Below are 27,446 nucleotides of genomic sequence, written 5' to 3' on the forward strand. Positions count from 1 at the left end.
GCTAGGAGCAGGTAGAAAGGGCAGTAGCTCACAGCAAGTGGTGTACAAATCTCAACAGCCAGCTGAAAATCTAGTTAAACACTTTGGGACTCAAAAGGACCTGTCTATGAATTCCACAAGATCCTCCCATCCAGCCTTTTTGTGCCCCACCAAACTCCACAAACTCCTTCCACATGTCAGTGGCACCCTGTGTGTCCCCAGTACACATCCAGTGCAAGCTTCTGTGGAGAGCACATTGATATGAATGGTAGATATATATCTTAGAAGGTGTATATCTTAGCAGCCATATCAACCCTACTGGTTTCTGCAAAGACACTCAGCAGTAAATACCAGTGTATTATCATCCAGGGGAAAATAAATATGAGACTTTCAGCACTCAGAATGGCTCTGTAAATTGAGATAATACACACAATTCTGATATTCTTCATGAAATGTAACAAGAAGAGTGGAGTAGGCACATCCATAGTGAAAGACTGGGAAATCCCCATAATCTCTAACCAGGTGAAGTGGTGAAGTGGTTTTTCTTCCCAAGTCAATAAAAACAGGAGGAGGTGACTGCTTCTTTAGATATGAAGAAAACAACACATGAAGATGCAAAAAATATGCTACCACCAAAAGAACAAAATAAATTTCCAGTGGATGACCTAAAAGAAATGGAGATCTATGTCCTTCCATCAAAGAATTCAAAATAATAATCTAGAAGAAGTTCAGTGATCTATAAGAAAACACAGATAGCTAAACAGAATCAGGACTACAATGCATGAACAAAATGAAAAGTTCAACAAATAGAAAGAAACCATTAAAAAAAGAAACAAACAATTTCTAGAATTGAAGAATACAAGTCTGAGCTGAAAAATTCAATAAAGAGTTTCAACACTAGGCTCAAAGAAAAAAATCACCAGATTCACAGATCATTTGAAATTATTCAGTCAGAGGCACAAAAAGAAAAAGTGAAAATAGGTGAACAAAGTCTATAGGACTTACGGAATGACAACAACAAGTGAAGTAATATATGCATTATGTGATTCTGAGTAGTATAGAAAGAGAAAGGGTAGAAAGATTCTTTAAAGAAATAATTACAGAAAACTTTCAGAATCTGGAGAGAGAAATGAGTATTCAAATACATGAGGCCCAGAGAATCTAAATAGGTTTAATATATAGAGATCTTTACCAAGACACATTAAAATCAAATGTCAAAGACAGAATTTTGAAAGCAGCAAGAGAAAAGTGACTTATCACATACAAGAGATGCTCCATAAGATTATCAATTGATTTCTCAATGGAAATCTTGCAAGTCAGTAGAGAGTAGTATTCATGGTGCTAAAAGAAAATTTAAAAAAAAAGACTGCCAACCAAAAATACTATAGCCAGAAAGCTATCCCTCAGAAACAAAGGAGAACTTAAGGCGTTTTCTGACAATTAAAAGCTATGGGAGCTCATCATCACTATACTTGCCTTCCAAGCACACGTGGAAATTTGTCCAAGACAGATCATCTGTAAGCCTCACCAGAAACTCCTTTAGGGAGTTTTTCTAGTTGAAATGAAACAACATTTAGTAACATGAAAATATACGAAGGTACAAAAACTCATTGGTGATAGTAAAAATGTAATCAAATTAAAATAGTCTACTACATAATGGTGGTAGGTAAATACATTAGTTTTCTACTATGAATATTAAAACACAAAAGTACTAAAAATAACTACCTACAAAAATTTATTAAAAATAGAGCATAAAAAGATATAATTTTGGCATCAATAACATTAAATATGTGTTTATGTGCATACAGGGGGCAAAAGTGTAGAACTTCGTGTCTATTATCAAAATCAAATTGTGATCAGCTTAAAATATACTACTGTAATTATAAGAAATTTTATGTGAGCCCCATGGTATTTACCAAGCAAAACCTGTAATAGATACCCAGAAGAGAAAGACAAAGGAATAAAAACATAACACAACAAAAATATTCATTAAATTACAAAGGAAAACAGAAAGAAAGGAACAAAGGAATTATAGAACAATAAGAAAATATTAACAAAATTAAAATAGTAAGTTCTTATATATTAATAATTGCTTTAAATGTAAATGGGTTAAATTCTTCATTCTGAAGATACAGAATAATTAAATGGGTCCAAAAAAAGTTCTAAATATTATGCTATCTACAAGTGCAAGCATTATTTATGCTATCTACAAGTGACTTGCCTTAGATTTAAGGAAACACATAGTCTGAAAGTGAAGAGATGAAAAAGGTATTCCATGCAAAAGATAACTATAGAGATCAAGGATAGCTATCTATTACAAGAAACAAAAAATATCCCTATTGAATGGTAAAGAGGTCAACTTCACAAGAAGGTAAATCTTTTATAAATACATATGTAGTCAGTGTTGGAGCACCTGAATATGTAGAACAAATATTCATAGAATTTAAGAGAGATGTAGATAGTAATAAAATAATACAAAGGGACTTCTATTAGGAGGGCATAAATCATTCAGACAGAAATTCATTAAGGAAATGGCAGTCTTAAACAATACCATAGAACAAATGGATCTAATAGACACATACAGAACATTCCATCTGACAATAGCAGAATACATATTCTTTTGAAGCACACATGGAACATTGTCCAAGACAGATCATCTGTAAGCCACAAAACAGGTCTTAATAAATTTTAAAAAATTGAAATTATCACCTCATGTATTTTTTCTGATCACAAAGATGACTAGGAATCAAAAACAGGAAAAGATTTGGAATTGTTTACAAATATGTGGAAATTAGACCACACACTTATAAATATCCATAGAGTCAAAGAAGAAACTAAAAGGGAAATTAAACTGTCTTGAGACAAATGACAATGAAAATACAACTACCAAAACTTACAGTATACAGCAAAAGCAGTTCTAAGAGGGATGTTTATATAAATAAACACATACATTAAGAGAAAAAGAAAGATCACAAATAAACAGCCTAACTTAATGCCCCACGAAACTGAGAAAAGAAGAACAAACTAAATCAAAATTTAGCAGAGGAACAGAATAAAAAGAAATAAATGAAGCAGACTAGAAAAACAATAGAAAAAATTGATAAAAGTAGGAGTTTCTTTTTAGAAAACAAAATCAACATATCTTGTAGAAAAAAGAAAAAACAAAATTATAAATGAAAGAAGAGATAACTGATAATCACAAGGTACCAAGGACTTTAAGAGACTACTATGAATAATTATATTCCAATAAATTAGACAATAAGTGGATAATTCCTAACACAGCCTGCTAAGACAGAACCAGAAAGAAATAGAAATTTTGGATGGACCAATAACAAGAAACAAGATTAAGTTAGTAATCTATAACTTCCCAAAAATATAAAGTCCAGGTTTTACTACTTCACTAGTGAATTCTACCAAACATTCAATGAAATTAGTGCAAAACCTTTGCAAACTTTTCCAAAATAAAAACAAAGAGGAAAAAAAACACTTCCAAACTCATTCTACAAGGCCTGTATTATTACCCTGATAACAAAGCCAGACAAGGACACTACAAGAAAGTTCAGGATCCCTGATAAACATAGATCCAAAAGTCCTTCACAAAATACTAGCAAACCAAATTCAACCACACAATGAAAGCGGCATACACCATGATCAACTGGGATTTATCCCTGGAATGCAGTCATTATTCAATATATATGTTTATTAAAATGATATAGCACATCAACAAAGTGAAAATCATGTTATCATCTCAGTAGATGCAAAAAAAATTTTTTTACAAAGTTCAATATGCTTTATTGATTAAAAACTTTTAATATATTAGGTATAGAAGGAATGTATCCTGACAAAATAAAAGCTGTATTTGGCAAGAAAAGGCTAGCATTATACTCAGTAGTACAAATCTGAAAGTTTTCCCTGTAAAATCAGGAAGAAGACATTGATGCCCACTCCTATCATTTAATTCAACATAGGACCTGAAATCCTCGTCAGAGCAGTTAGGTAAGAAAAATAAATGAAAGGCATCAAAGAAAGGAAGAAATATGATTGTTTATAGATCTCTGAATCTTATATAAACAAAATCCTAAAGGTTACCAGAAAGCTGTTAGAACACCACAGAAATTCAGTAAAATTGCAAGACACAAAATTAGTTGTTTCTGTCACTAAAAAATTATCTGAAAGAGAAATTAAGGGGGGAGATTCCATTTATAGTAGCACAAGAAAGAATAAAATATTAAAAAATAAATTTAACCAAGGAGGTTGTGATTTTTTAAAAAAAAAATTTAGTTGTTGATATATCTTTATTTTATTTATTTATATGCGGTGCTAAGAATCAAACCCAGAGTTTGATTGCCTCACACATGCCAAGCAAATGCTGTACCACTGAGCTCCAGTCCCAGCCCCAAGGAGGTTATAATATTATGATATTTATTTTTAGATTTTTACCCACTGTTCCTGGCTCATAACTCCCTCCCCAAGATAGACTGTGGAAACTCAAATTTCTCTTTCCTAAGGCAGGTCACTAAAACTCTAATCTGTCTCTGCCTTTCTATTTCAGGAATGGCCATAAACAGATTCTTTGAACAACTTTGTCCAATTATAAGTCAAAATAGCCCCCTCATTGCAGAGAAGTCTTGCCCCCTACCCTGGGGAATGAAAGCCCGTGGATAGGTAGATCTTCCTGGGCTTCCCCACCTAATCTGTTAGTAGTCATGTCTATGGAATAAAATCTCCATAAAAACTCAAAAGGACAGAGTTTGATAGCTTCCAGATAGCTAAACACACAGAGGTCCCTGGAGGGTGATGTACATAGAGAGGACATGGAAGATGGAAGTTCTCACTCCTTTCATGTAAGTATTTCTCAGTTCTGTGAACCCCTCATGCAAATTAATCAAACCCAAGGAGAGGGTTGGGGAAAGCCTGATTTCTAACTGCTCAGTCCAAAGCACAGATAAAATAAGCTGAGGCTTGCACTTAACATGTGATTTGGGAGGGACGGCCAGTAACAGAAACAACACAATGGTTGTGGATATGTCACCTTCAGGGGTCTCAATATAGATCATTTTAGGACACTTTAGCAAGTGAAGACCATGTCCAAAAGGCCAACACATAAGAGTGGAAAAGAAATCCCTTCCATCAGATGCATAAAACCCAATGCAGGAACACAAGAAATATCAAAAAACAAGCTAACACAATACTTCCTAAAGTTCATAATTCACCAGTAAATGACCCCAAAAATATTGAAGTGGATGAAATGTCAGATAAGGAGTTCTTTTAAAAATCTTTGAAAAAAAGATCAATGAATCCCAAGAGAACACAGAAAAACAACCAAGTGAATTAAGAAAGTCAGTATCAAATATGAATGAGAAATTCAAAAAGAAGATAGAAATATTTAAAAACAACCAAACAGAAATCATGGAAATAAAAGACAATAAACCAAATAAAATATTCCATTGAAATCTCTCTAATAGAGTAGACCATGCTGAAGACAGAATCTCAGGGCTGAAAGACAAAGTGGCCAGGTTTGAACATTGAGACATATCAAAGAAAAAAATAACCATCATCAGAATATACAAAAAAATCTAGGACAACATGAAGAGACCAAATTTAATAATCATTTGAATTGAGGAGGGCTTTGAGATACAGGCTAATGAAATGGGTAAACTCTTCAGGGAAAGAGTACAAGAAACTTTGCAAACCTTCAGAGTGAGATAAACATCCAATACAGAATGCATTCAGACCCCAGAAAGACAAGATCAAAAAAGAAGCTCTTTATGACACATTATAACTAAAATCCTAACAAACAGAACAAGGATTGAATTTTAAAAGCCTCAAGAGAAAAACATCTGGACACAATTAGAGACAAGCCAATCAGACTCACTTCTGATTTCTTAGCACAAATTCTTAAAGCCAGGAGGGCTTGGAATGATGTGTCCCAAGTCCTGGAAAAAAAAAAATGTCAACAAAGACTGTTCAGTGAAGATATCATTCAAAATTGAAGATGAAATAAAAACTTCCAAGATAAGCAGAAATTAAAAGAATTCATGACTAATCAATTGGCACTACAGAACTTACTTAATACCACACACAGAAGAAATAGAAAATAAGTCTCAGATACCACAAAAAACAAATCCTATTTGAAGAGAAGTTAAGCAAATGAAAAACAGGACAAAATTGAACACATTAAATGAATCAAAATGGCAGGAATTAATAAACATCTCTCTAAACAATGCTGAATGTGAATGCTCTCATCTCTCAAATTAAAAGAAATAGGCTGGCAAAATGTATCAGAAAACAAGATCCAACTATATGTTTACAAGAGACACATCTATGGGCAAAGACAACCACAGGCTGAAAGTGAAAGGATGGAAATTGATATACCATGTAAATGGAGCTCCAAACAAGCAGAAGTAGCTACTCTCATAACTGACAAAGTAGATACTACACCAAAATTAATCATAATAGACAAAGAAGGTCACTTCATAATGGTAATGGAAACAAATCAAGAAGAAGATATAACAGCAATAAATATTTATATCCCAAATACAGGTGATACTGATCAGATTAAAGGCCCAGAAAAGTTCCTGTACAATAATACTGGGTGATTTCAACACATCTCTTTCACCATTAGGTAGGCCATCCAAATGTAAACACAATAAAAACTCTTTGGACCTGAAAAAAATATAAGTAAAATGGACCTAAGGGACATCTATAGAATATTTCACCCAACAAGAGCTAAATACACTTTCTTCTCAGTGGTTCTCGGGAGCATCCCCAAAATAGGACACATTTTAGGCCACAAAGCAACTCTTAGCAAATTTAAAAAATGATATAATTCCTTGCATCTTATCAGATCATAATTAAATTAGAAATCAACACAACCAACTTCTACAGAAACTACATAAACACATGGAGATTTAATACTGTTTTGAATGATGAGTGGCCTATAGAAGAAATCAGGAGAAATTTAAAAATTCTTAGATTCAGATGAGAACAGTGATACAACATACCAGAACCTCTGGGATACTATGAAGGCAGTTCTAAGAGAAAAGTTTATAGGTATGATTATCTGCATAAGAAAATCAGAAAGATCCCAATTAAGCAACCTAATGATGCATCTCAAGACTATTGAAAAAGAACAAAAAAACAATTTCAAAACGTGTAGAAGGAAGGAAGTGATTAAGATCAGAGCTAAAATCAATGAACTTGAGATTTAAAAAAAAAAAAAGAATTGATGAAACAAAGAGTTGGTTATTTGAAAAGACAAGATTGAGAAGCCCTTTGCCAGAGTAACCAAAAGAAAAAGGGAGAAAAAAACAAGTAATAAAATTAGAGATAAAAATAGAAGAAATCACCACAGATCTCTCAGATATTCAGCATATCATTAGGAACTATTTTCAAAACTTACTCTCCAATAAACTGGAAAGCCTAAAAGAAATAGTTACATTTCTAGATAAATATGATCTGCCAAATCTGAATCAAGGGGACATAGAAAACATAAACAGACCAATAACTTGTAATTAGATACAAGTAGTAATAGAAAGCCTTCCAACAAAGGAAGGCTGAACAGCAAAGGAAATAATTAGGAATATGAAGAGAGAACCCACAGGAAAAAATTAAAAACCAGGACCAAATGGATTATCAACTGAATTCTCCCAAACCAATACTCCTCAAAGTATTCCTTGAAATAGAGATGGAACACTTCCAAATTCGTTTTATGAAACCAGTATCACACTCATACCAACTAAGGACACATCAAGGAAAGAAAACTGCATACTAATATCCCTGATGAATCTAGGTGCAACATTATTTGATAACATATTAACATATGGTGTTTAAGAATATATTAAAAAGATGGTTCACCACAACCAAGTTGGTTTAATTCCACAGCTGCAAGGATGTTTTAATATTATATAATTAATATTGTTAAAAATGACCGTACTATCAAAAGCAATATACAGTGCAATCTCCATCAAAATACCAATGACATTCTTCACAGAACTAGAAAAACAATCCTAAAATTCATTTGGAAGAATAAAAGACATAGAAAAGGCTAAGCTATTCTAAGCCAAAACAAAAACAATGCTGGAGACATCACAATATCTTACTTTGAATTATACCACACAGCTGCTTGGAACTCACATAAAAACACAGACAAACTCATACATGACCCAGCAGTCATCTGATCCTTGACAAAGGTGCCAAAAACATACATTAAAGACAGCTTTTTTTTTTTTTTAAACAAATGGTGCTGAGACAAATGGTTATCCACATGTAGAAGAATGAAACTAGAACCTAAAAGTTTCACTCTGGACAAAAATCAACTTAAAATGGATCAAGGATCTCAGAATTAGACCAGAAACTATGCAACTCCTAGGAAGAAAACATAGGGTCAACACCCCAGCTTTTTGCACAGACAGCAACTTTCTCTATATGACCCCTAAAGCTGAAGAGATAATGCCAAAAGTTAATAAATTAGATGGTATCAAAAAGCTTCTGAACAACAAAGGAAATAATTAGGAATATGAAGAGAGAACCCACAGAATGGGAAAATATTTTCTAGCTATTCTGATAAAGGATTAATATTTAGAATACATAAAGAGGTTCAAAAAGCTTTAATCAAAAAATCAAACCAACTAATTAATGGGTAAATGAACTAAACAGGCACTTCTCCAAAGAAGAAATACAAATGGCCAACAAATACATTAAAAAGTGTTCAACATCATTAGCAATTAGGAAAATCTCACACCAGTCAGAATGGCAGTCATCCAGAAAAGAAATCATAAATGCTGGAGAGGATGTGGGGGAAAGGAACACTTTACACTGTTGGTGGGACTGTAAATTAGTACAACCACTATGGAAATCAGTATGGAGGTTCCTCAGAAGACTAGGCATGGCTATACCAGTTCTCAGTATTTGCCCTGAAGAATTAAAGGGATCTTACTATAGTGATATATGCATACCCATGTTTATAGCAGCACACTGCACAATAGCCAAACTATGGAACCAGCCCAGGTGTCCATCAGTAGATGAAGGGATAAAAAAAAATGTGATACACACACACAATGAAGTTCTGTTCAACCATAAAGAAAAATGAAATTATATCATTTGCAGGAAAATGGATGGAACTAAAGATATCATGTTAAGCAAAATAAGTCAAACTCAGAAGGTCAAGAATCATGTTTTCTCATGTGGAAGCTCAAGTGGAAAAAGGAAAACAAAGGTAGGGGTGGATCTCCTAAAATTCAAAGGGAGATCAGTAGAGGAAAGGGACCAAAAGGTGGGAGACAAGGAAGAGGAGGGGATGAGCTGGGGAGTGATATTGCCATATTTACATTGTTAAATTATGTACATGTATGAATATGTAACAACATCTCCCACCATTATGTACAGGTATAATGCACCAATAAAAAATTTGGAAAAATAATCAGTTGATTATTCTCTAAACTGAGAGAATTAGATTAGGTGATGTAATCTTTCATCTGATTCTGTAAGGAAAGAAGGGATTTCTTTCTTTGTCTTACATAGACTTATTTATTGAGTAAGAAAGTTGTTAGAAGGAAATGAGATGAGTTATGTGGGTATCTAGATGAGTATCTATTAACTTGGAAGTGAGCATCCATAAAGCCCTTGCAGTTCTCTCTGCTTTACAACCCTTTCCTCTATATTATACAGAGTAGTAAGGATCTAAGCATATACTTTTGTGTTCACTGAAGGCTTTTCGCATGTACATCAGCTTGAATTTGTATGTAGCTGGCTACAGTGTCCTGTTTTGCTAGTCTAGAAATTCATAGCTAACTTAGGGATTTTATGTAGCATTTGCACTTCTCTATTCTTTATCAATCACTGACAGACTCATTGTTTTATAATGTACTTCTCCGCAAGCTGTTTGCGACTCATCGCCTGCCTTGCTTTATAGTCTATAAATATTTAATTCTTTAATAAACTGCTTATATGTAATATAAAATGACTGATGCTATTCTCTCTTCCTTCTTTTAATATTGCTACTATTTACAAAACAATTCTTTTTTTTTCTCAATAGCAGTATGTTTCATAAATGTTTGACTTTCCTTTTTCTAAGTAGCAATTTATTCTGGGAAGTTGAGAGAATGACAGGCAGGAAAACAGACCCTTGCTCTTGGGATTACAGTATAAACTCTTCCCTTGTCTTCATCCCTTCCAAGCTACAAATTGATGGTATAAAGGAGATGGAATTTGGAATTGTGGCAAAGAAAAATCACCCGTCTCTTCAAACCCAATGTGCAAAACAGCCTTCAAATCGGTAGACTAACTGTATTTTCACAATGAGCCAATTCTCTGACATCCTTTGTTTAGAGGAATCATAAAAGATGGAAATAATATAACAACACCTTAGTGTTAATTTTCTATTTTTATAACTTTGTACTTTAATTTTGAAATGTTGGCTGATTTGCTTTCTGTACCATGAAATTATTTTTAATATTCTTTTTAAAAATCAGATAAGCCAAACATATATTTAGTGCTTATTGTGTGCCCTGTACAACTATTAGGATGTTTTCAAGGCAGATTCTGTTATTTTTCTGATATACCAATATAATTTGTAATACCCTACACCTAGGGAAGAAATAAATAACATTTCTTCAATGCCAGGTACATTTGGAAAAATTATGGGGGAGTGAGGACAGAATATGTGAGTTTAAAAATCTCGATTTATATGCTGCTTCCACCATGAATTAGGTATTTAAGCTTATTACCTATCTCTTCTTAACTGTAATGTAAGCATAAAAGATTATGCCAGTTATGTAAATACCTGGCATATAATAGGCCCTCAGATAACATTAATCCCCTGTCTAAATGTTCTACTCTGTCTGAAGTACAACATCAAGAAAAAATAAAGATGAGTGAATATTTTTAATGCAAAGATAGTTTTAATTTTATGTAAATAGGGCATATAATTTTATTTGTTTATATAATAGTGATGGACTACTTTCGGCAATAAACACTTTAAATTGAGGCTCCTTGTTTAACTGACAGCACATATTTGTGAAAAGATTCATTAAGATATTTTGCTCTTGAACAAAGGTTTTTTATGCAAAACTGTTCATGTCTATCTTTCTCCTTATTGTTATAATGTATATGATGAATCCAAGTGAGCTTATTTGCTTATACAAGTCAAACTATTCCAGCCTCATGTTCCCTGTACCTTGCCCCATTTTATATAAAACAATTCCTTATTTCACAGATATGATTCCATTATCTTATTTCATTCAACATTCACATCACAAATGTGCTTCCATTTTATTCTTCCTAAAACAAAATTGCTTGTGATGTTCTTAGTATAACTTTCTACGCTGTTTAAACATCATAAATTTAAACTGGCATAGTTATAACCTCAGATTTTCCTATTGAGTTCTATTGCCCTTGGTTGCACTATCTCGTTGCTTCTGAAATAGGCTTTTACCTCTCCCTTGCTCTCTTCCTGACTTATCTATGATATTGGAACCGTCTTTGTCTCATATCTGATTATTTGCTTTGCATATTAATTTTTACTGACATTTCAAGTCAATGAAATAATGATTTAATAATGGTAACATTATTAGTGATATTATTTATTGAATTATTACTACATAATAGGTATTGCTTTATGATATGTAAAATTTTTTCACTTAATTTGACTCTACAAGTTCAGAATTCCTAACTTGCAAATGAGGAAAATTAAGTATATATGGGTTAAGTAGCTCTCTCAGAATTGCGTATCTGGTAAACAAATATAACTAGGATTCTAACATAAATCCTCTTGATTCCCTTTCATAAAGCTTTGCTATATTGCCTTTTGGGAAGTCCAGAGAAAAAATGCTGATTTTTTTTTATTTATAAAATGATACTCATGGTCTTTCTCCATTTTAAAAGTACTACTATCATGGAGGAAAAAAATGGTATTCAGTTCTTGTGATGCCTTCTTTAAAAAGAAACTGTATATGGGAAATTACTTTGTGTATTGCAAAATCCTAACTAATATAAGTTCTAATCCTGGTAACAAGTTTGAAGCCCATTTATTATAACCCTTTTAATAGTTGTGACTTTTTTATCTCAAATACAGGTTTATCTTGCTCTGTGTGATAAAAGACTTCCTGAAAAATTGTAAGTAATTTTTTATAAATTAAAAAAATACTTTTTTGGACTGGGGCTGTGGCTCATTTGTAAAGCGCTTGCCTAGCATGTGTGAGGTACTGGGTTTGATCCTCAGCATCACATATAAAAAATTAATAAAATAAAGGTCCATCAACAATTAAATAAAATATTTTTAAAATACTTTTTTAAATGCACATAGGAGCCTATTAATCTTAGGTGATGCCTAAAACAAAGTAAATAATTTGTTGGTAATGTGACTGATTTCCTAATTAGGTGTTTTGAATTTTTAACATTTTAGTTTTTAAAGGAGAGTATTCTTAAATAATGTTGATTGACACCTATAATCTCTTGAACTATTTCCAAAAAGATGTCATGGAAAAGCTGCTAACATTTTTGAGGCTAGGAACCATCATAATTAGGAGCTATACATTACAGAATCCTTAGGTCTATATTAATGTAAAGCCTAAACTATATGCCCTTTACATTGATGTTCAATAAATATGAACAACCAGATTTATTTCATTGGAAAAAGTAAGCACTTTTATAAATTATTTCATATAGTTTATATGTGCCTTGAACACACATTTAACAATACTCAAATTTAGAAGATACCAGAAGAGGCTATACAATATTCTTTATTACCTCTCATTCATTTTCAGATAAGCGAATAGAGATTCTCTCTATTAAAATAGTATTTTTCTATGTTTTTCACAAAGATCAAAGGAAACTTTTAAATCCTCTTTGGTAATTAATACTTTACATAGGATATCCTTCACTTCATTAAACTAAATTCTTTAAATGAATTCTTTAAACTTATTAACCCTTTATTTTAACCTTCTGGAAAAATACTATTACTGCTTCATACAAAGTTATGAAATGCTTACATATGTGTGTAACTATCTGGCAACATACAGAAGCACACAAAATCATTGCAATAATTAGTTAAAAATTGTATGTTAATCCCAAAGTTGACCATTTGGTTGTAATATTTTCCATGAGATTGCATTTTGACTATGGATGTAGCACTCATTAATGACTATCTAATGTCAATAAGAAGAAGAATTTGAGTGAGAATACAATAGGAAGCATCTGGGTAAGCTTAAAAATAGGAATCAGAAATAATTGCTTAGGGTAAATATTCTACAATTTTCTGAGCCAAATAAATACTACATTTAACCCTGTGTATCCATGGGTTCTGCATTCATGGACTCAACCAATCACAGATGGAAAATATTCAGGAAAAAAATAATATATAATACTATTTATATATTATTTACATAGCATTAAGCATTATAATTAATCTAATGATGATGTAAAGTATACTGGGGGATATATGTATAGGTTATATGCAAATACTATGCCATTTTATCTAAGGGATTTAAACATCTACAAATGTTCGTATCCTCTGGAGGCCCTGGAGGCCCTGGGACATATCTCCCACAGATACCAAGAAACAATGGTATGTATCTAGCAATCCTGATTCAGATCCTTAAAAAAGCGCAAATTCAATATATAAAGATCATGTGGCATCACCTATTCAAGTACTTGCACTAAGTCTCCTTCTACTAAAAGTTAAATTGATAGAGGTTTGGTTTGCATTGCAAATAATCTGCATTCTCAGTTAGATGGAAGATATTATAGGAAAACTAATTTCATGATCCTAATTTTGATCAATATGTAAGAATTTCTTAAGAGAGCTAGAAAAAAATTTTAACTTTTGAAGAAAGTAGTCATTTAATCCTAAAGCTAAAACATCCAGGTTTGGTGAATATTTCACATAATAAGACATATTTCTTATACCCACCTGTCCAATAAATTAGCCACTAGACACATATTTAAATTTAAATTATTTAAATAAAATTAAAGGCTCAGGTTTGTTTGTTTGTTTTTTCAGTTGTACTAGCTTATGACTACTGTAAGCACATTCTATTTACATCACTGCAGAAAGTTGTTTGGACAGTGCTACCATGGATTCATAAAGGCAGAGTTTTAAAACATTAAGATAAAGGGTTAATATAACTTCACGTACATAACTTCAAAAGGAAAAATCACTCAAGAAAAATGGGAAGTTTTCCAAAATAACATTAAAATGAAACTTAACACATTGAATTGTAATTGACCTGTTGCCTGTATTTAAAAACCAGGTTTTAGAGCAGGAGTGTGTTTGTCTTATTTACTGTGGTATGTAGCAGATACATAGAAACTTCATAAGTAATTTATGGCTAAAATGAAGAAAATGTTGGAGAAAAAAAGCAAAGGGAAAAATGTAAAAAGTAGCAATGTGATTTCATAAGGATACCTTTGATGAAATTTAGGTAATAAATGACTATATGTAAAAGACATAAGGAGGGGCATATAAGAGTCAGAATTTGGGGTTAGCTTCTATGAAAAAGAAAAAGAGATGGGTGCTATAGGATTTTAATTTTCTGTTAAGAGAAATTAATGTTCTCTTAAGATAAAGGGAGAGGAGTAGGGAAAGAGAGAATATAGGAATTATTCTTCAGATTTCTTCTCTCTGCTTCCTTCCATTCCCTCTCTCCCTCCCTCTCTTTATCCCTTCTTTTTGAGGAGTCATGACTTTCAGATAAGAAAAGACAAAACTAACATTGGTTAGTAAGTTAGCAGTTCACAATCTGGCAAAGAGATTAGAAGAAAACAACAAATTATTACATTTCATCTTCTATACCAAATATATGAGTTTGAAAGGCATAGTGAGAATTTGCAACTGAGTCTGAGAAACTTCCTCTGCAGTTAAGCTTAGGGAATTTCAGATATTTTTAAGAAAATAAGCAGATTGAGCTAAAAATCTGAAAAAGTGGAAAAATTATTCCTAATTTTCAAAAATGTCAACTTTTCATTTTAAAATAAATTATTTAAAAAATACTTTTATAAGCACTTGGAAGGGAGAATTTTGATCACTAGTAATAAATGTGGCTTCACAAAGAACAAATGTCCTCACTTCCTTTTCTGATGGCATTACTTCAGAGGAATTTTATATTAGGAGTAACTCTCAGAGTTGTGTTTTACCTTGCGCAAATAAGAAGCTAGGAAGTTAAGTGGAAATCTGCTGAATGCCCAGTGGAGCTTTCAACAATCTTACAGTCCTGAAAAGATAGCATTCAGGTATCAGAATCTGTCAAGGAAATAGGACCTGGGAGATGAGGGGAACAAGATGCAATTGGAGCCTTATAGAGACTGTAATCTGGCTTCCAGTCAGTTTGCTTTTTTATTGGACTGAAGTGATCTGGTATTGTTATGTACTGCTGCTTCTAGAAGATATCTTCTAGAAGATATCTTTTAGAGCCTCCAAAAATTACCATATACAATATCTGGCATCCATTCAGTGCTTACCAGGAAAATCAATAAACAGAACCAAAACACGGGGGAAAGCAGATCCATATAGAAATTTTTTTAAGTTACCAAATAAAGCTTTTTAGCTCCAAAATGATAATATTTTGGAAAACACAATTGCAATGTACAAAAAAAGGAAAAAAAAATAAGTGGATATTCTGGAACTGAAAAATATAGTAACCTAAATTAAATCATTGGAAAGATCATTGTTGAACTTTATGATAGATAGATCAGTTGAAAAAATATATATCCACACCAAAGCATGAATAAAGGACAGATGGTAAAGCAGAATAACATACATAAAAGACATACTGGAAATGTCTAACATAGATATTACTGGAATCCTACAAGGAAAAGAAAGATTGCAATGTAAGTAATGTTCAAATTGATAATGACTAACAATTTCCAAAAGGGAGGAAAGATATCAAGCCACAGATATCTGAGGTAGCTTAAATTAAAGGAAAAGCCTACTAGACACATAAGTAAAACTATACAAAAGGTGAAAATGAAGGAAAAAATCTTAAGCAGGAGGGGCGGGGAGGCATATAACTTCAAAACACAACAATAAGAATGGCAGCTGACTTCCCAACAGGAGTGATGGAGCCTAAAAGGCAATGGAATGACACCTTTTTAAATGTTGAAAGAAAATAACTGCCAACGTAGAACTCTGTGCTCAGCGAAAATTTCCTTCAAAACTTAAGATGCAATGACTTTATGAATAAACAAAAAGAGAACTCATCAGAACAAACTTGATCTAAAAGAAATACCAAAGGGCATTCTTTAGGTAAAAGAAAAGTGAATTCAGAAGGAAACATGAAAGTGGAGGAAAATTAATACCTAAGGATTCTTGACTACATAATAGAAAATGAAAACATCCTGTGAGATTTAAAATATATGAACAATAAAACACACATCAACAATAACCCCAAAGGTGAGAGGAAGTAAACAAAAGGATACAATTAAGCTTCTAGCATTGTCTGGGATGTGATAAATGTATAGCTGATCATTGTAGTAAATCAGGGATGCATGTTATAATATTTAGGGTAACATTTAGTAGTAAAATAATGTATTATTATCAAGCTAATGGGTAAAATTGAACAAGAATATTTTTTTTTTCTTTCTCTCTCTCCAGTGCGCGGAATTGAACTCCATGCTAGGCACACCCTAGCCACACCCCCAGCCCAAGGGAAAAAAAAACTTGTTTTAATCTTAAAAAATGTAAAAAGAGGAATGAGGGAATAAATATGACAGAACAAATAAGAAAAAAAGTGAGTATGCATATAATTCAAAATATAACAGTAATTACATTAAATATAAAGTGATCCAATTCATCAGTAAAAGGAATTGTCAGATGAGTTAAAAGGTAAAATCCAATTAGGAAATAAGATATAGAAAAGTTTAAAGCAATAATATAAAAAATTCAGTTCTATAAAATATAATTATAAAAATGTATTGACTTTAAGGAACAGTTAAATATATATATGGCATAATTATTAAGGTGTTAATCCAACAGAATATCATCATTCTCAGCAATGCACTTAATAAAATAGCCTCAAAACATATAAAGCAAAAATTTACAAAACAAAAAATATGTACGCAAATTCAAGTTGGTTATAAAACTTCAACAAACCTCTCTTGATAAAAAAAAAAAAGAACAAGTATGCAAGCAGAGAAAAAAATTGCAAAGATATAGGTGAACTGAGCAACATGGTTATGTGTATAATGTGGACATTTACCAAAATGGACCACAAAGTAAGTCTTAAAAACAGTGAACATACTGAAATTATTTATGGTAGAACTAGGACCACAGAGATTTGGAAAACAATTTTTAAAGTGCTAGAAATCAATAACAGGAGATAATTAAAATTTTGTGGATCCCTAAAGATTTAGAATTTATATTCTTCTAAATACCATATAGGTCAAAAAGGAAATTACGATGTAAGTTTAAAAGTATTTTGAACCCAATGATAGTAAAAATATGACAGAGAAAAACTTGGGCATTGTACCTGAAGCCATGCTTAGATAAAAATGTAAAGTTTTTAAAAAGAAAACAAGGCTGAAAGTCAGTAATATAAAGACCTCAATAAAGAAATAGAATAGAAAAATTAAACTCAAAAAAGTATAGCAGTAAGAACAGAATTTAACTAGATAAAAATCTAGTGTGACAGAAATCTGTGTAATAAAGAAAATCAACAATAGAACAGTAGTGTGTTCTTTTCAAATGCATATGGAATTTTTTGAAAAAATAGGATATATGGGACACAGAACAAGTGATTTGAAATTATTCAGAATATATTCCCTGAACACAAAGGTATTAATTTGGGAATTCATTGAAAATAACCAAATATTTGGAAATTGAACAATGCACTTATAAATAACACATCAAAGAAATGACAAAGGAAACCTTTTTAAAATCTCAATTAAAAACTATTGAACATACATTCTATGAAAGTATGTGAGATGCAAGTAAAGCAATCCTTATAAACACATGTATAGCTTTACACATCCATATTAGAAAGGATGTGTAAAATTAATTATTGCATATTCTACCTTGGGAAGCTAGAAAAAAGAAAAGAAAATTAAACCTAAATTAAATAGAACAAAGTACCTTATGAAATTAAGAGTAGGAGTCAATTCAAACTGTAAAGCTTCTTCTCAGCAAAAGAAACAATCAGTGAGGTGAAGAGAGAGGCTACAGAATGGGAGCAAATTTTTACTACATGCACATCAGACAGAGCACTAATCTCTAGAATACATCAAGAACTCAAAAAAACATAAAACCAAGAAAACAAATAACCCAATCAATAAATGGGCTATGGAACTGAACATACACTTCACAGAAGATGATATACAATCAATTGACAAATATATGAAAAAACGTTCAAAATCTCTAGCAATTAGAGAAATGCAAATCAAAACTACTAAGATTTCATCTCACTCCAGTCAGAATGGCAGCTATCAAGATTACAAGCAACAATAAGCATTCAAGAGGATGTGGGGGGGAAAGGCACTCTGCTTCTGACTGCAAATTGGTGCAACCAATCTGGAAAGCAGAATGGAGATTCCTTGGAAAACATGGAATGGAACCACCATTTGACCTAGCTATACCACTCTTTTGTTTATACCCAGAGTATTTAAAAATAGCATAATATTTTGATGTAATACGGCCACATCAATGTTTATAGCAACACAACTCACAATAGCTAAATTGTGGATCCAACCTAGATGCCCTTCAGTAGATGAATTGATAAAGAAAATGTGGTATATTATTCAGCATTAAAAGAGAATAAGATCATGGCATTTGCAGGTAAATGGAGGAAGTTGGAAAATATCATAGTAAGTGAAGTAAACCAATCCCAAAAAACCAAAGGCCAAATGTTTTTTCTGATAAGTGGATGCTGATCCAAAATGGGGGTGTAGGGAAGCATGGGAGGAATGGAGGAACTTTGGATATGGCAAAGGGGAGGGAAGGGAAGGGAGGGGGCATTGGGGTAGAAAAGATGTTAGAATGAGATGGACATCATTACCTTAGGTACATGTATAAAGACATGAATGGTGTGACTCTACTTTGTGTACAACCAGAGAAATGAAAAATTGTGCTCCATGTGTGTACTGTGAATTGAAATGCATTCTGCTGTCATGTATAACAAATTAGAACAAATTAATTAATTAATTTTAAAAAGAGTAAGTCAAAAGAAAATCAATAGCCAGAATTATTTGAAAGATTAATAAAACTCATTTTTAAGATTGATCCAGAAAACAAACACAAGTCACCAATATCACAGATAAAAAGGTGACATCACTAAAGTTCTCAGATCAAATTAAATTAAAAGGATAAGATATTATGAACAACTTAATTCCAATTGATGTGATAACTAAGATGAAATGGACAGTTTGTCTAAAAAAAAAAAAGCTTACCAAATTTGACACAAGAAACTTAAAATCTGAATAGTTCTAGAGAGTTTTAAATTGAAATTTTAATTGAAAAATTGCCACAAAGAAATCCTCTAGGGCTCATAGCTTTACTGGTAAATTCTGTCCAACATTTAAAGACAAAATAATAACAATCTTACCCAAATTTTTTCAGAATTTAGAGGAGGGGCACATTCTCCAACTCATCCTATGAAGCTAGCAAGACTCTTATAATGCCAAAGTCATTGTAAGAAAAGAAAATTATAGACCAGTACTTCTCATGCACATTGATTTTTAAAACCCTTAACAAATCTAGCAAGTCGTATAATATATAAAAAGGTGAATACATCATGGTCAAAGTAGTGTTTGTTCCAAGATTGCAAGGCTGATTTCACATATAAATTACAATATTAGCCATTGTAATTTACAATGCTGTTAGATTAATTAAGCTATTATTTGTTTCAATAGAGACAGAAAAGACTTTAACAAAGTTTAATAACCACTCATAACTTTTAAAAAACCTTAACAACTAGAAATGGAGATAATGTGATAAAGAATGTATTTGTTAGTGGTTTAAAAAGAAAGAACTAGTCTTTCTCTCCTAAGATCATGAACAAGGCAATGATGTTCATTAAAATGGGAAATAAGTCAGGGATGTTCATTCTCATCACTCACTACTTCTATTTACCGTTTTACTAGATGGATGCCTCACTAATGAAATAAGCTAAAGAGAAAAATGTATTTGGCATAATTACTGGTAGTAAAGACTTAAGCAGTATATCCAGAGATGGATTTATTATGTTTACAGAAAATTATGAGGAATCTTGTGTAAAAAACAGGAGAGAGATTATATTAGTACCTTATTAAAACCTGGCCACATTATATTAGCATCTGGAAGGATGAACATGAAATTGGTAGTAGTGCTTACTTATTTGGGGGTGGAGTTAGGAACTCATGCTAGAAAGGACACTAACTTTTTTAAAAGACTGAAGTCAGCATTGCTTCATCAGTGTGTTTAAATAATGAGTGCTTTTTCAGTTCCCATAACACTCCACATAAACCATGCTAGAACTCTGTTATCAGACTGAAGGTGTCATGAAACATGATCATTATTTTGGAATTATACTTAAGAAATCCCTTCATGGGTCTGTTATGCACTAATATGAGCTATAGTTTGACTTCTGATCACAGATCATTTATGATCTGTTCACAATGAATGCCTATTTAACACTTTCTCACTAAACTTTTTACCTGTACGGCTATTTAGTAGTAACAGTGAAAACAGTATTTCTTTTTCCTTATTTCTCTCAAATAATAAACAACACTCTGAGACAATAATAATGATAACAATAATAAAATCTAACATTTAGTTTTTGTTATATGCAGATGTTGCACTAAATTCTTTATATGCATTGTTTCAAAATTTAATTGCCATAATCCTGACAACAGAAACAAAAAAAGAGGTTAAAACCAGAATAATGAATATTAGATAGCCATTCTGAAAATAATCATCTGTACTCTGAAGTTTTGTACACTATAACAACAGTTAATTAAGAATCCTGTAATATTTGAAAAGAGTGTGGGGGGGGGGGGGGAAGTGTTAGAAGTTATAGGTGAAAAGCTGCAGAATTTAGAACATACATAAAATTAAAGAGACCAGTTCTTGATTAACCTTATGCCTTGTAGTAGAAATGTGAGCAGATATACAGATCAAATCAAAAACTGCCTTCAGATAACTTAAACAGAAGTATTAAATTGTTTTAACCTGAATTATGAAAGTAATTTGAATTATATCCACCTGACCACAGGAAGAAACAAAATCTCTTTGTGACTATTGCATCTTGCTTTGGCTTTCTTTGTTAATCCTTTGAGACCGTGAGTATAGTCCGATATTTTATCAGTTTTGAATCCACACAATAGGCTCATTCACAATTTGTCTCTCTCTCCTCACTGTGAACATGCACTAATCCACACTCATAAATTCATCATTCTGAAAACATGAGACAACCACAGCAATCATTATCCTGAGAATTAACCAGCATAAGAATTATCAGGCCTCTGTAATCATCCAAATGATTCCATTTGCTCTTTAGCAACGTACACTATGATAGCACCAAGAATTCCCTCTTTCACAAATACCTGGACCAGGAGGCACTCTACTGCATCCCCAAATTAGGAGTAGCTGTGCTTTTGGCTTCTGAGCTGTAGTCAGCTGGGGGGTGGGTTGGGGACAGGCACACTGCCGCGGCTTTCCTCAGCCCCAGACCTAGAAGGGCCTGCTCAGTGCCCATCTTGGTAAACCCTGATAGCTCTCTGCATCAGGAGCCCATATCTAGGATTAATGAAGCAAAGGTGGTTTCTGAAAACCTCCTGTACTACACAAAATGCCATGCAGTGGCTCTGAATATACTCCTCTTCATATGTTCTCTCTTCTCCCCTCCCTTCCATATCCATGCCCTTGTTTAGTTCCAGTTTCCATTAGAAATGCTATTTGGGCAGGAAATTTCACAGATTGGATCCATCTCAATGCTGCCATGCAAAGAAAACACATCTGTCTGACTCTTCATTTAAAATAAGGAAAAAATTGAAATAGCAAAATGCTGTAGTCGCTCTGAGCTATTTCCTAATGAACCTGTTTGTGCCATGAGCTGTAGTGAGGAGCTTCTCCTGGGTGAGAATTCTTTATGCATACTAATATTATGCATGTTTTCCATGTGACTCCTCCTGACTTGCCCTCACCCCATCCTTTGAATTCATTTAAATAAAAATAATTTATGTGGACATTCCTTCAGTCAGGATTTTCTCTCCCCCTTTCTTAAAGACATCCATAATATTTCGTTGATGCTTTGCACCCAAACCAAGTCGTTATGCTTTTGCATATCATTAGGGCTTTATAAAGAACAACAGCGACATCTGCATGTACCACAGTGCCAAGGAGATAGGAAAAATCCCGAAAACAAAACTCTGTATTAGCTTGGAGGCTGTCTAGCTCTGTCTCCCTAGCAGCCCCTGCCACCACCATGGATAGAAGTAATTGTACAGTGTAATCACATCATGCCTCATCTGAATATTCATAGCAGAGACAAAGCTTTGGAGAATAAGGGAGGAGCAGGGATAATTTAAATATAAAACAGCATCTCATTTCCAAATCAAGTTGTGCCAGTTAGACTGTGCACCAGGATTCAATATTAAACCAACATTGTTTTACAGTTTGGAAATTGGAAGTGAAGAAGATGGAGGAGAAAAGATACGCAATAAAGAAGGAGTAGCATATTCTCATTCTTGACTGAAGAAAAACAAAACAAGACAATAACAGTGACAGAATAAAAATAGTTAAAGTGATATTTGAAGAGTCACCAACAGTGGCTAACCAGCTGCTTTTACCAGGAATGAAATAGCCTATTGAGGCAGCTTTAAAAGCCCCCAATTAATATGTTGTGCATGTTTAAGATCTACAAAGAACTCACTGTATTCCTCCTCTCCCCCCAAATCCCCCCAATACTCACATATTCCCTAACCACCACCTTGCTTTCCTTTTGGGTGTATGGGGAAAGGATCAGAGTTTCAAAATAATTGACTAATTGCTTCAAAAGTGTCAACATCCCTCTTCAAAATGAAAGAACAAAAACAAACACATACAAAAAGGTGACTGTTCATTAATGAAGGGATAAATTACCGATGGCTTCTTCATTCTCTTTAGTTCATTACCCCCCAAAAGAAATATAATCCAGGTTAATATTTCTTGTCTTCGTTTTCTTTGTTTTTAATGTGATGCTCTTTATTATTTTTTTAAGTGTTGATATTTGTAGAAGCCTCTGCCACTGCATTCCCCAAAGAGCTACTAGTTTCAACCCACTGGAGTTTATATTCCTTTAATTGTCTAGTGCAGGAACATTTCTGCTGTTTTTTAAAATATACCGCTCTGCAGGAATTAGAAGAATCCAAGGTTGTATCCAACTTCAAAGGTTTCCAAGTCATAATGATTTTAGCAAAAGTAGAAGACAGATCATGGAACAAGTCCCTGTTTGAAGATAAGCATCATAGGGACCTTTTTTTCTTCCCTCTCTCCCCAACTTTGTACTTCTCCTGGCTCTGAATGCCCCTCGCTAACACAGTTTAATGATATGCAAATGAAATATGCATAAAACCATTCTACTGTATGATGATTAAACACTGGAGACATTAACAGCGGAGGCTTCACTCTTTGTAATAATCCTTCCCGACCATCCACTTTGATTGCGGAGTTATGAAAACCCATAGCAGTTGGCAGAGTGAAAGGGAGAGAGAAGGAAGGAAAGACGCAGGGACACATCACCCATCTCGGTGCTTCTCCCACTCCAGGAGAGGTTTCCCCCCCTTTGTACTGAATTCCTATTGCTGTCTTTTGTAATCCATCCATGCAGTCGCACCAGAGCGATTAACGGGGAAAAAAAAAAAAAAACAACTCTTTTTCTCTTAATGTTTCAAAGCTCATTAGCCAAACGATTATTCCTCATTAACAGCGAAAGCTCATTCATTAAAAGGACGAATATGCCCAAAAGATGCCAGTGCGGTTAATCCTGAGTCCCGTAACTGGGCTGTAAATCCCATACTACTTGTATATTCCATGCGAAAGGGACACGCGCCAATCCACATTTAAAAAAAAAAAAAAAAGAAAGAAAGAAAAAGAAAACAGTTTGTGTGTTTTGTAAGATCCACAAGAGCAGCAATTAATATTCCCATTGAATGACTTTATTTTTTTTTTCTCTCCCTTTTGTTTCCAACGCCTGCCCCTGGCTCAGCGCCCAGTGCCAACAGAACACCTTTCAGGATTCACAGCAACGCAGACAACGTAAGTACCAGCCGTTCCCTGAAACCCTTTTGCAGATTTTTTTTTTAAACAACCACCTAAAACATAGAGACAAGCCTCTTTCCCCTTCTTCTCCCCTTCATTATGCCACCAGGGTTTCCTCAGTAGCCCTTCCAAATCCCTCTGCCTTCAAGTTTGTGCATGTCTGTGTGGCATCCCTCCTCCTCCTTCACTCCCATAGTGGATCTTGTAAAAGGGCTTCAGATCGGCCCCATTCATCTCCCTGGTGATAGCAGTGAATGTAGATAAATCTCTGGCTGCCTGCTTGCTGCTGGAGTATGATTTTTATTTTGTCTTCTGTGTATACCTGGGTCAAAAAGTGGGATGTATGCACACACATACACGCACATACACACCATTCCTTCTCTCTCCTCTGCCTTCCTCACCTTTTTCTCACACATGCATACATCCCCCATAGTATGTATATGCATAAACATACACACCTATGTACATATCCATACCTATAACACAAAAATATATACATATCTAAGCGTTTAATTCATCTGCAAATATGTGTATTTATATACACATACAGCTTACACTTGTGTCTATATGCAATTGATAAGTGCCTATCTTTTCATTTATACCCATCTATATCTCCATTTAAATAACCCCTCTCTTCTCCCAGCAGAGGCTGTGTGCAATTGCAATCCAAGATGTTAAAAGTGGTATTCTTTCCTCATGATTTCTATTTGTAGACCTTTATGCTCCCTTCTCTGCATCTTCAGAGCTGTAAGATTGGCTTCTTTCCCTGAGGTTTTCCGAATGGCAAGTGGCACCGGCTGTGGCATGCATTCATGCCGCTTCCTATGGCATTTCTCTTCCGATGTCTGCTTTTTCTCTTTGTTTGTTGTTGACTAGGCTGAATCGTATTGTTGTTTTTTTTAAGTTAATTATAAACGAAGTTGAATAGCAAACAAGCCAACAGCTTGCCCAAAAAAAAAAAAAAAAAAAAATAGCCCCACACAAGCGCCTTCTGCTGCAACAGATGCCCAGATCACCCCTGGCATGGCAAACGGGCAAACGATTTGGGTGGTTGTTATTTTTTTCGGTTTGTTGCTGTATTTGCTGTTTGTTTTCCTTGTTTCTTTTTGATTTTTCTAGGAGTCCAGGATCCCGGCCTCTGCTTGGAACGAAACAGTGTCATGGCGGAGACGACGGCCTTTGTCTTGCTGGGTGTGAAAACATCCGCTGTGCTGGCTCCACTGCAGCAGAATCAAGTTTAAAGGAAAAAAAGTGATTAAAGTCAGCTTTGTGCCTCTTTGGTGTGGAAGACCCCCAAACCCCAAGTAGCCGACTCCCAAGGTCCGAGGAAGGGCTCATGGTTGGAGCAGCCTAGGCTGTAATCCTGGCACTTGCACCTTCGGTTGCTGCTTGCTGTTCGCTCCTGGGGGTCTGGATTATCTCCCTTGGCTTTACCGCACTGTCTGGCCCGCATACAGGGCCCGGAAACATATACCCGCTGCTGCTATCACACGAAACTGTGGCGTTGCCCCTGAATGGATGGCACCGTGCCAACTCTTCTGCCATCCGCCCTTGCAGCTTTTTTCTTTCCTCCCTCCCTCCCCTTCTTCTCCTCCTCCCGTCGACTTGACGTTAATTAACACACGGGTTAATTGATTTTAAAAGCCGAAGAATTACAGTTAACTTTTCCCACAGGGTACAGACGCCAGCCGCTTGGCACACTCTGCCTTTCGCACTGGTGCAGGGGGGCAGGGAAAGCCCGCAGCAGAACTAGCAACTGCGAGGGAACGTTGCCTGCTTATTGGAGTACAGCCGGTAGAAGTCGACGTGGCACTGCCTCATCCTTCACAATATATGTAGCCATTATATATTTTGTTAAATTATCGAAACACAACCCTGGCTTTCTCCTTCTCCCTTGGTCTTTCAAATTACGAAAGCCCTTCATAAGTTCACCTGGGGGTGGGGGGAATCACTCTCTAAGACCATTTATCTCATCCGTATTGTGCTTTTTCCAGCAATAAGAAAATAATTAGTGCCTTTAAGTTTTTTTATCTTTATTTTAATTTTAAAACAGGAAGACTACACCTTCCCCAAATATCACAGGCATAGGAGTTTGTTTGCCTTTTAAAGAAAAAGTTCCATCAAGTTTTTCTCTGTATCTCAATGTTTTGATTTGTCCCTTTTACTCTTGGCCCAAATGGGTCATTTTATGGCGAAGGATATCAGTGATAAATTAAGTAGGTTGGAATTAAGAACAAAATTCTTACAGAAGCTCTTTGTGTTTTGTTTGTGCGTATGTACATGTGTGTGTATTTGCTTTCTGTCCCCTTCCCCTCAATAAAATGAAAGCAGTTGACATTGTATTTGGAGAGGAGACAGGCAAGGCTGGGAACTTGATGCTTTCACCTTTTCATGCTTTCATTTTATTTCATTTTGTTTTTTAAAAGCACGCAGCAAGTGAAGCGACAAGAGGAATCCATTATGCAAATCATGTCACTTTGCATAACGTCTCATGACTGGAATATGCAAATGAGCTGTATAATTTATGAGTGCCAGTGTCTGTCTAAAAGTGTTTCACATAATTTACAAAGTAAGCCTGAGAGACATGAGGAAGGCACTTCCTACAACTCCACTGCCAGCAAAACCCTTATATTTTCCAAATGCCCTGTTATAATATGGTCATGTGCTTTTTAAAAGAAACGAAGGTTCCAAACGTTCTTAAGAGACAAAGATTTTTCCTCTCGCTCCTGTTATTTTTTTTGGCCTAAAAGTTCGTAAGAAGCTTGGAGTCTGAAACTTTAATTTTTAGATTCATTTTGGGAATGATATTAATGACACATGTGCTGTTTGTTATGGGTTTTCTTTTCTAAATCCAGGAAATCTTAAAGAAACATCACCTTATCCATGTGTCTGGATCCATGAATGTAGAAGAATGGGATTTCTCATTTGGTTGGGTTTTTTGCCCTGTTCTGTGCAACATTTTATAAATTATAGTCTTGTACATGTTAGATATTGATATGAAAAGTGCATATCAACAAGTGGTCTTATTTTGAAGATATAATTCTGCTTTCAGAATTGTCTTCAGAAGAGAAATGCTCATCAGTAAAAATTAGGTTTTAGATGAGACACTTCAGTTGACAACTCCAATCTCACTTTTATAACTTTGTTGAGTAGATAATCAAAACTTTTGAGAAGTCATAACATCTTTGATAATCCGACCTTTTATTTTTCATTGTCATTATAAAATCTATGAAAAGCAGGTATAGACTGTCATGAAAATTTGTAT

The 27,446-nt window shown here is 34.0% G+C and overlaps 1 protein-coding gene across 1 annotated transcript in view; it reads left to right on the forward strand.

Moving 5' to 3' along the window:
* LOC113190127 (uncharacterized) overlaps positions 1–27,208 on the forward strand; it is a 272,978-nt gene extending 245,770 nt beyond the window's left edge. Inside the window, exons 8-10 of the mRNA XM_077793155.1 lie at positions 12,053–12,093; positions 24,129–24,178; positions 25,301–27,208. Coding sequence (XP_077649281.1) covers positions 12,053–12,093; positions 24,129–24,178; positions 25,301–25,422 — 213 coding nt within the window. The 3' untranslated portion in view covers positions 25,423–27,208. The remainder of the gene's footprint in view (positions 1–12,052; positions 12,094–24,128; positions 24,179–25,300) is intronic.
* The last annotated feature ends 238 nt before the right edge of the window (positions 27,209–27,446 follow it).

The sequence above is a fragment of the Urocitellus parryii genome, chromosome 15 (assembly GCF_045843805.1).
Source record: "Urocitellus parryii isolate mUroPar1 chromosome 15, mUroPar1.hap1, whole genome shotgun sequence".
Classification (NCBI taxonomy): domain Eukaryota; kingdom Metazoa; phylum Chordata; class Mammalia; order Rodentia; family Sciuridae; genus Urocitellus; species Urocitellus parryii.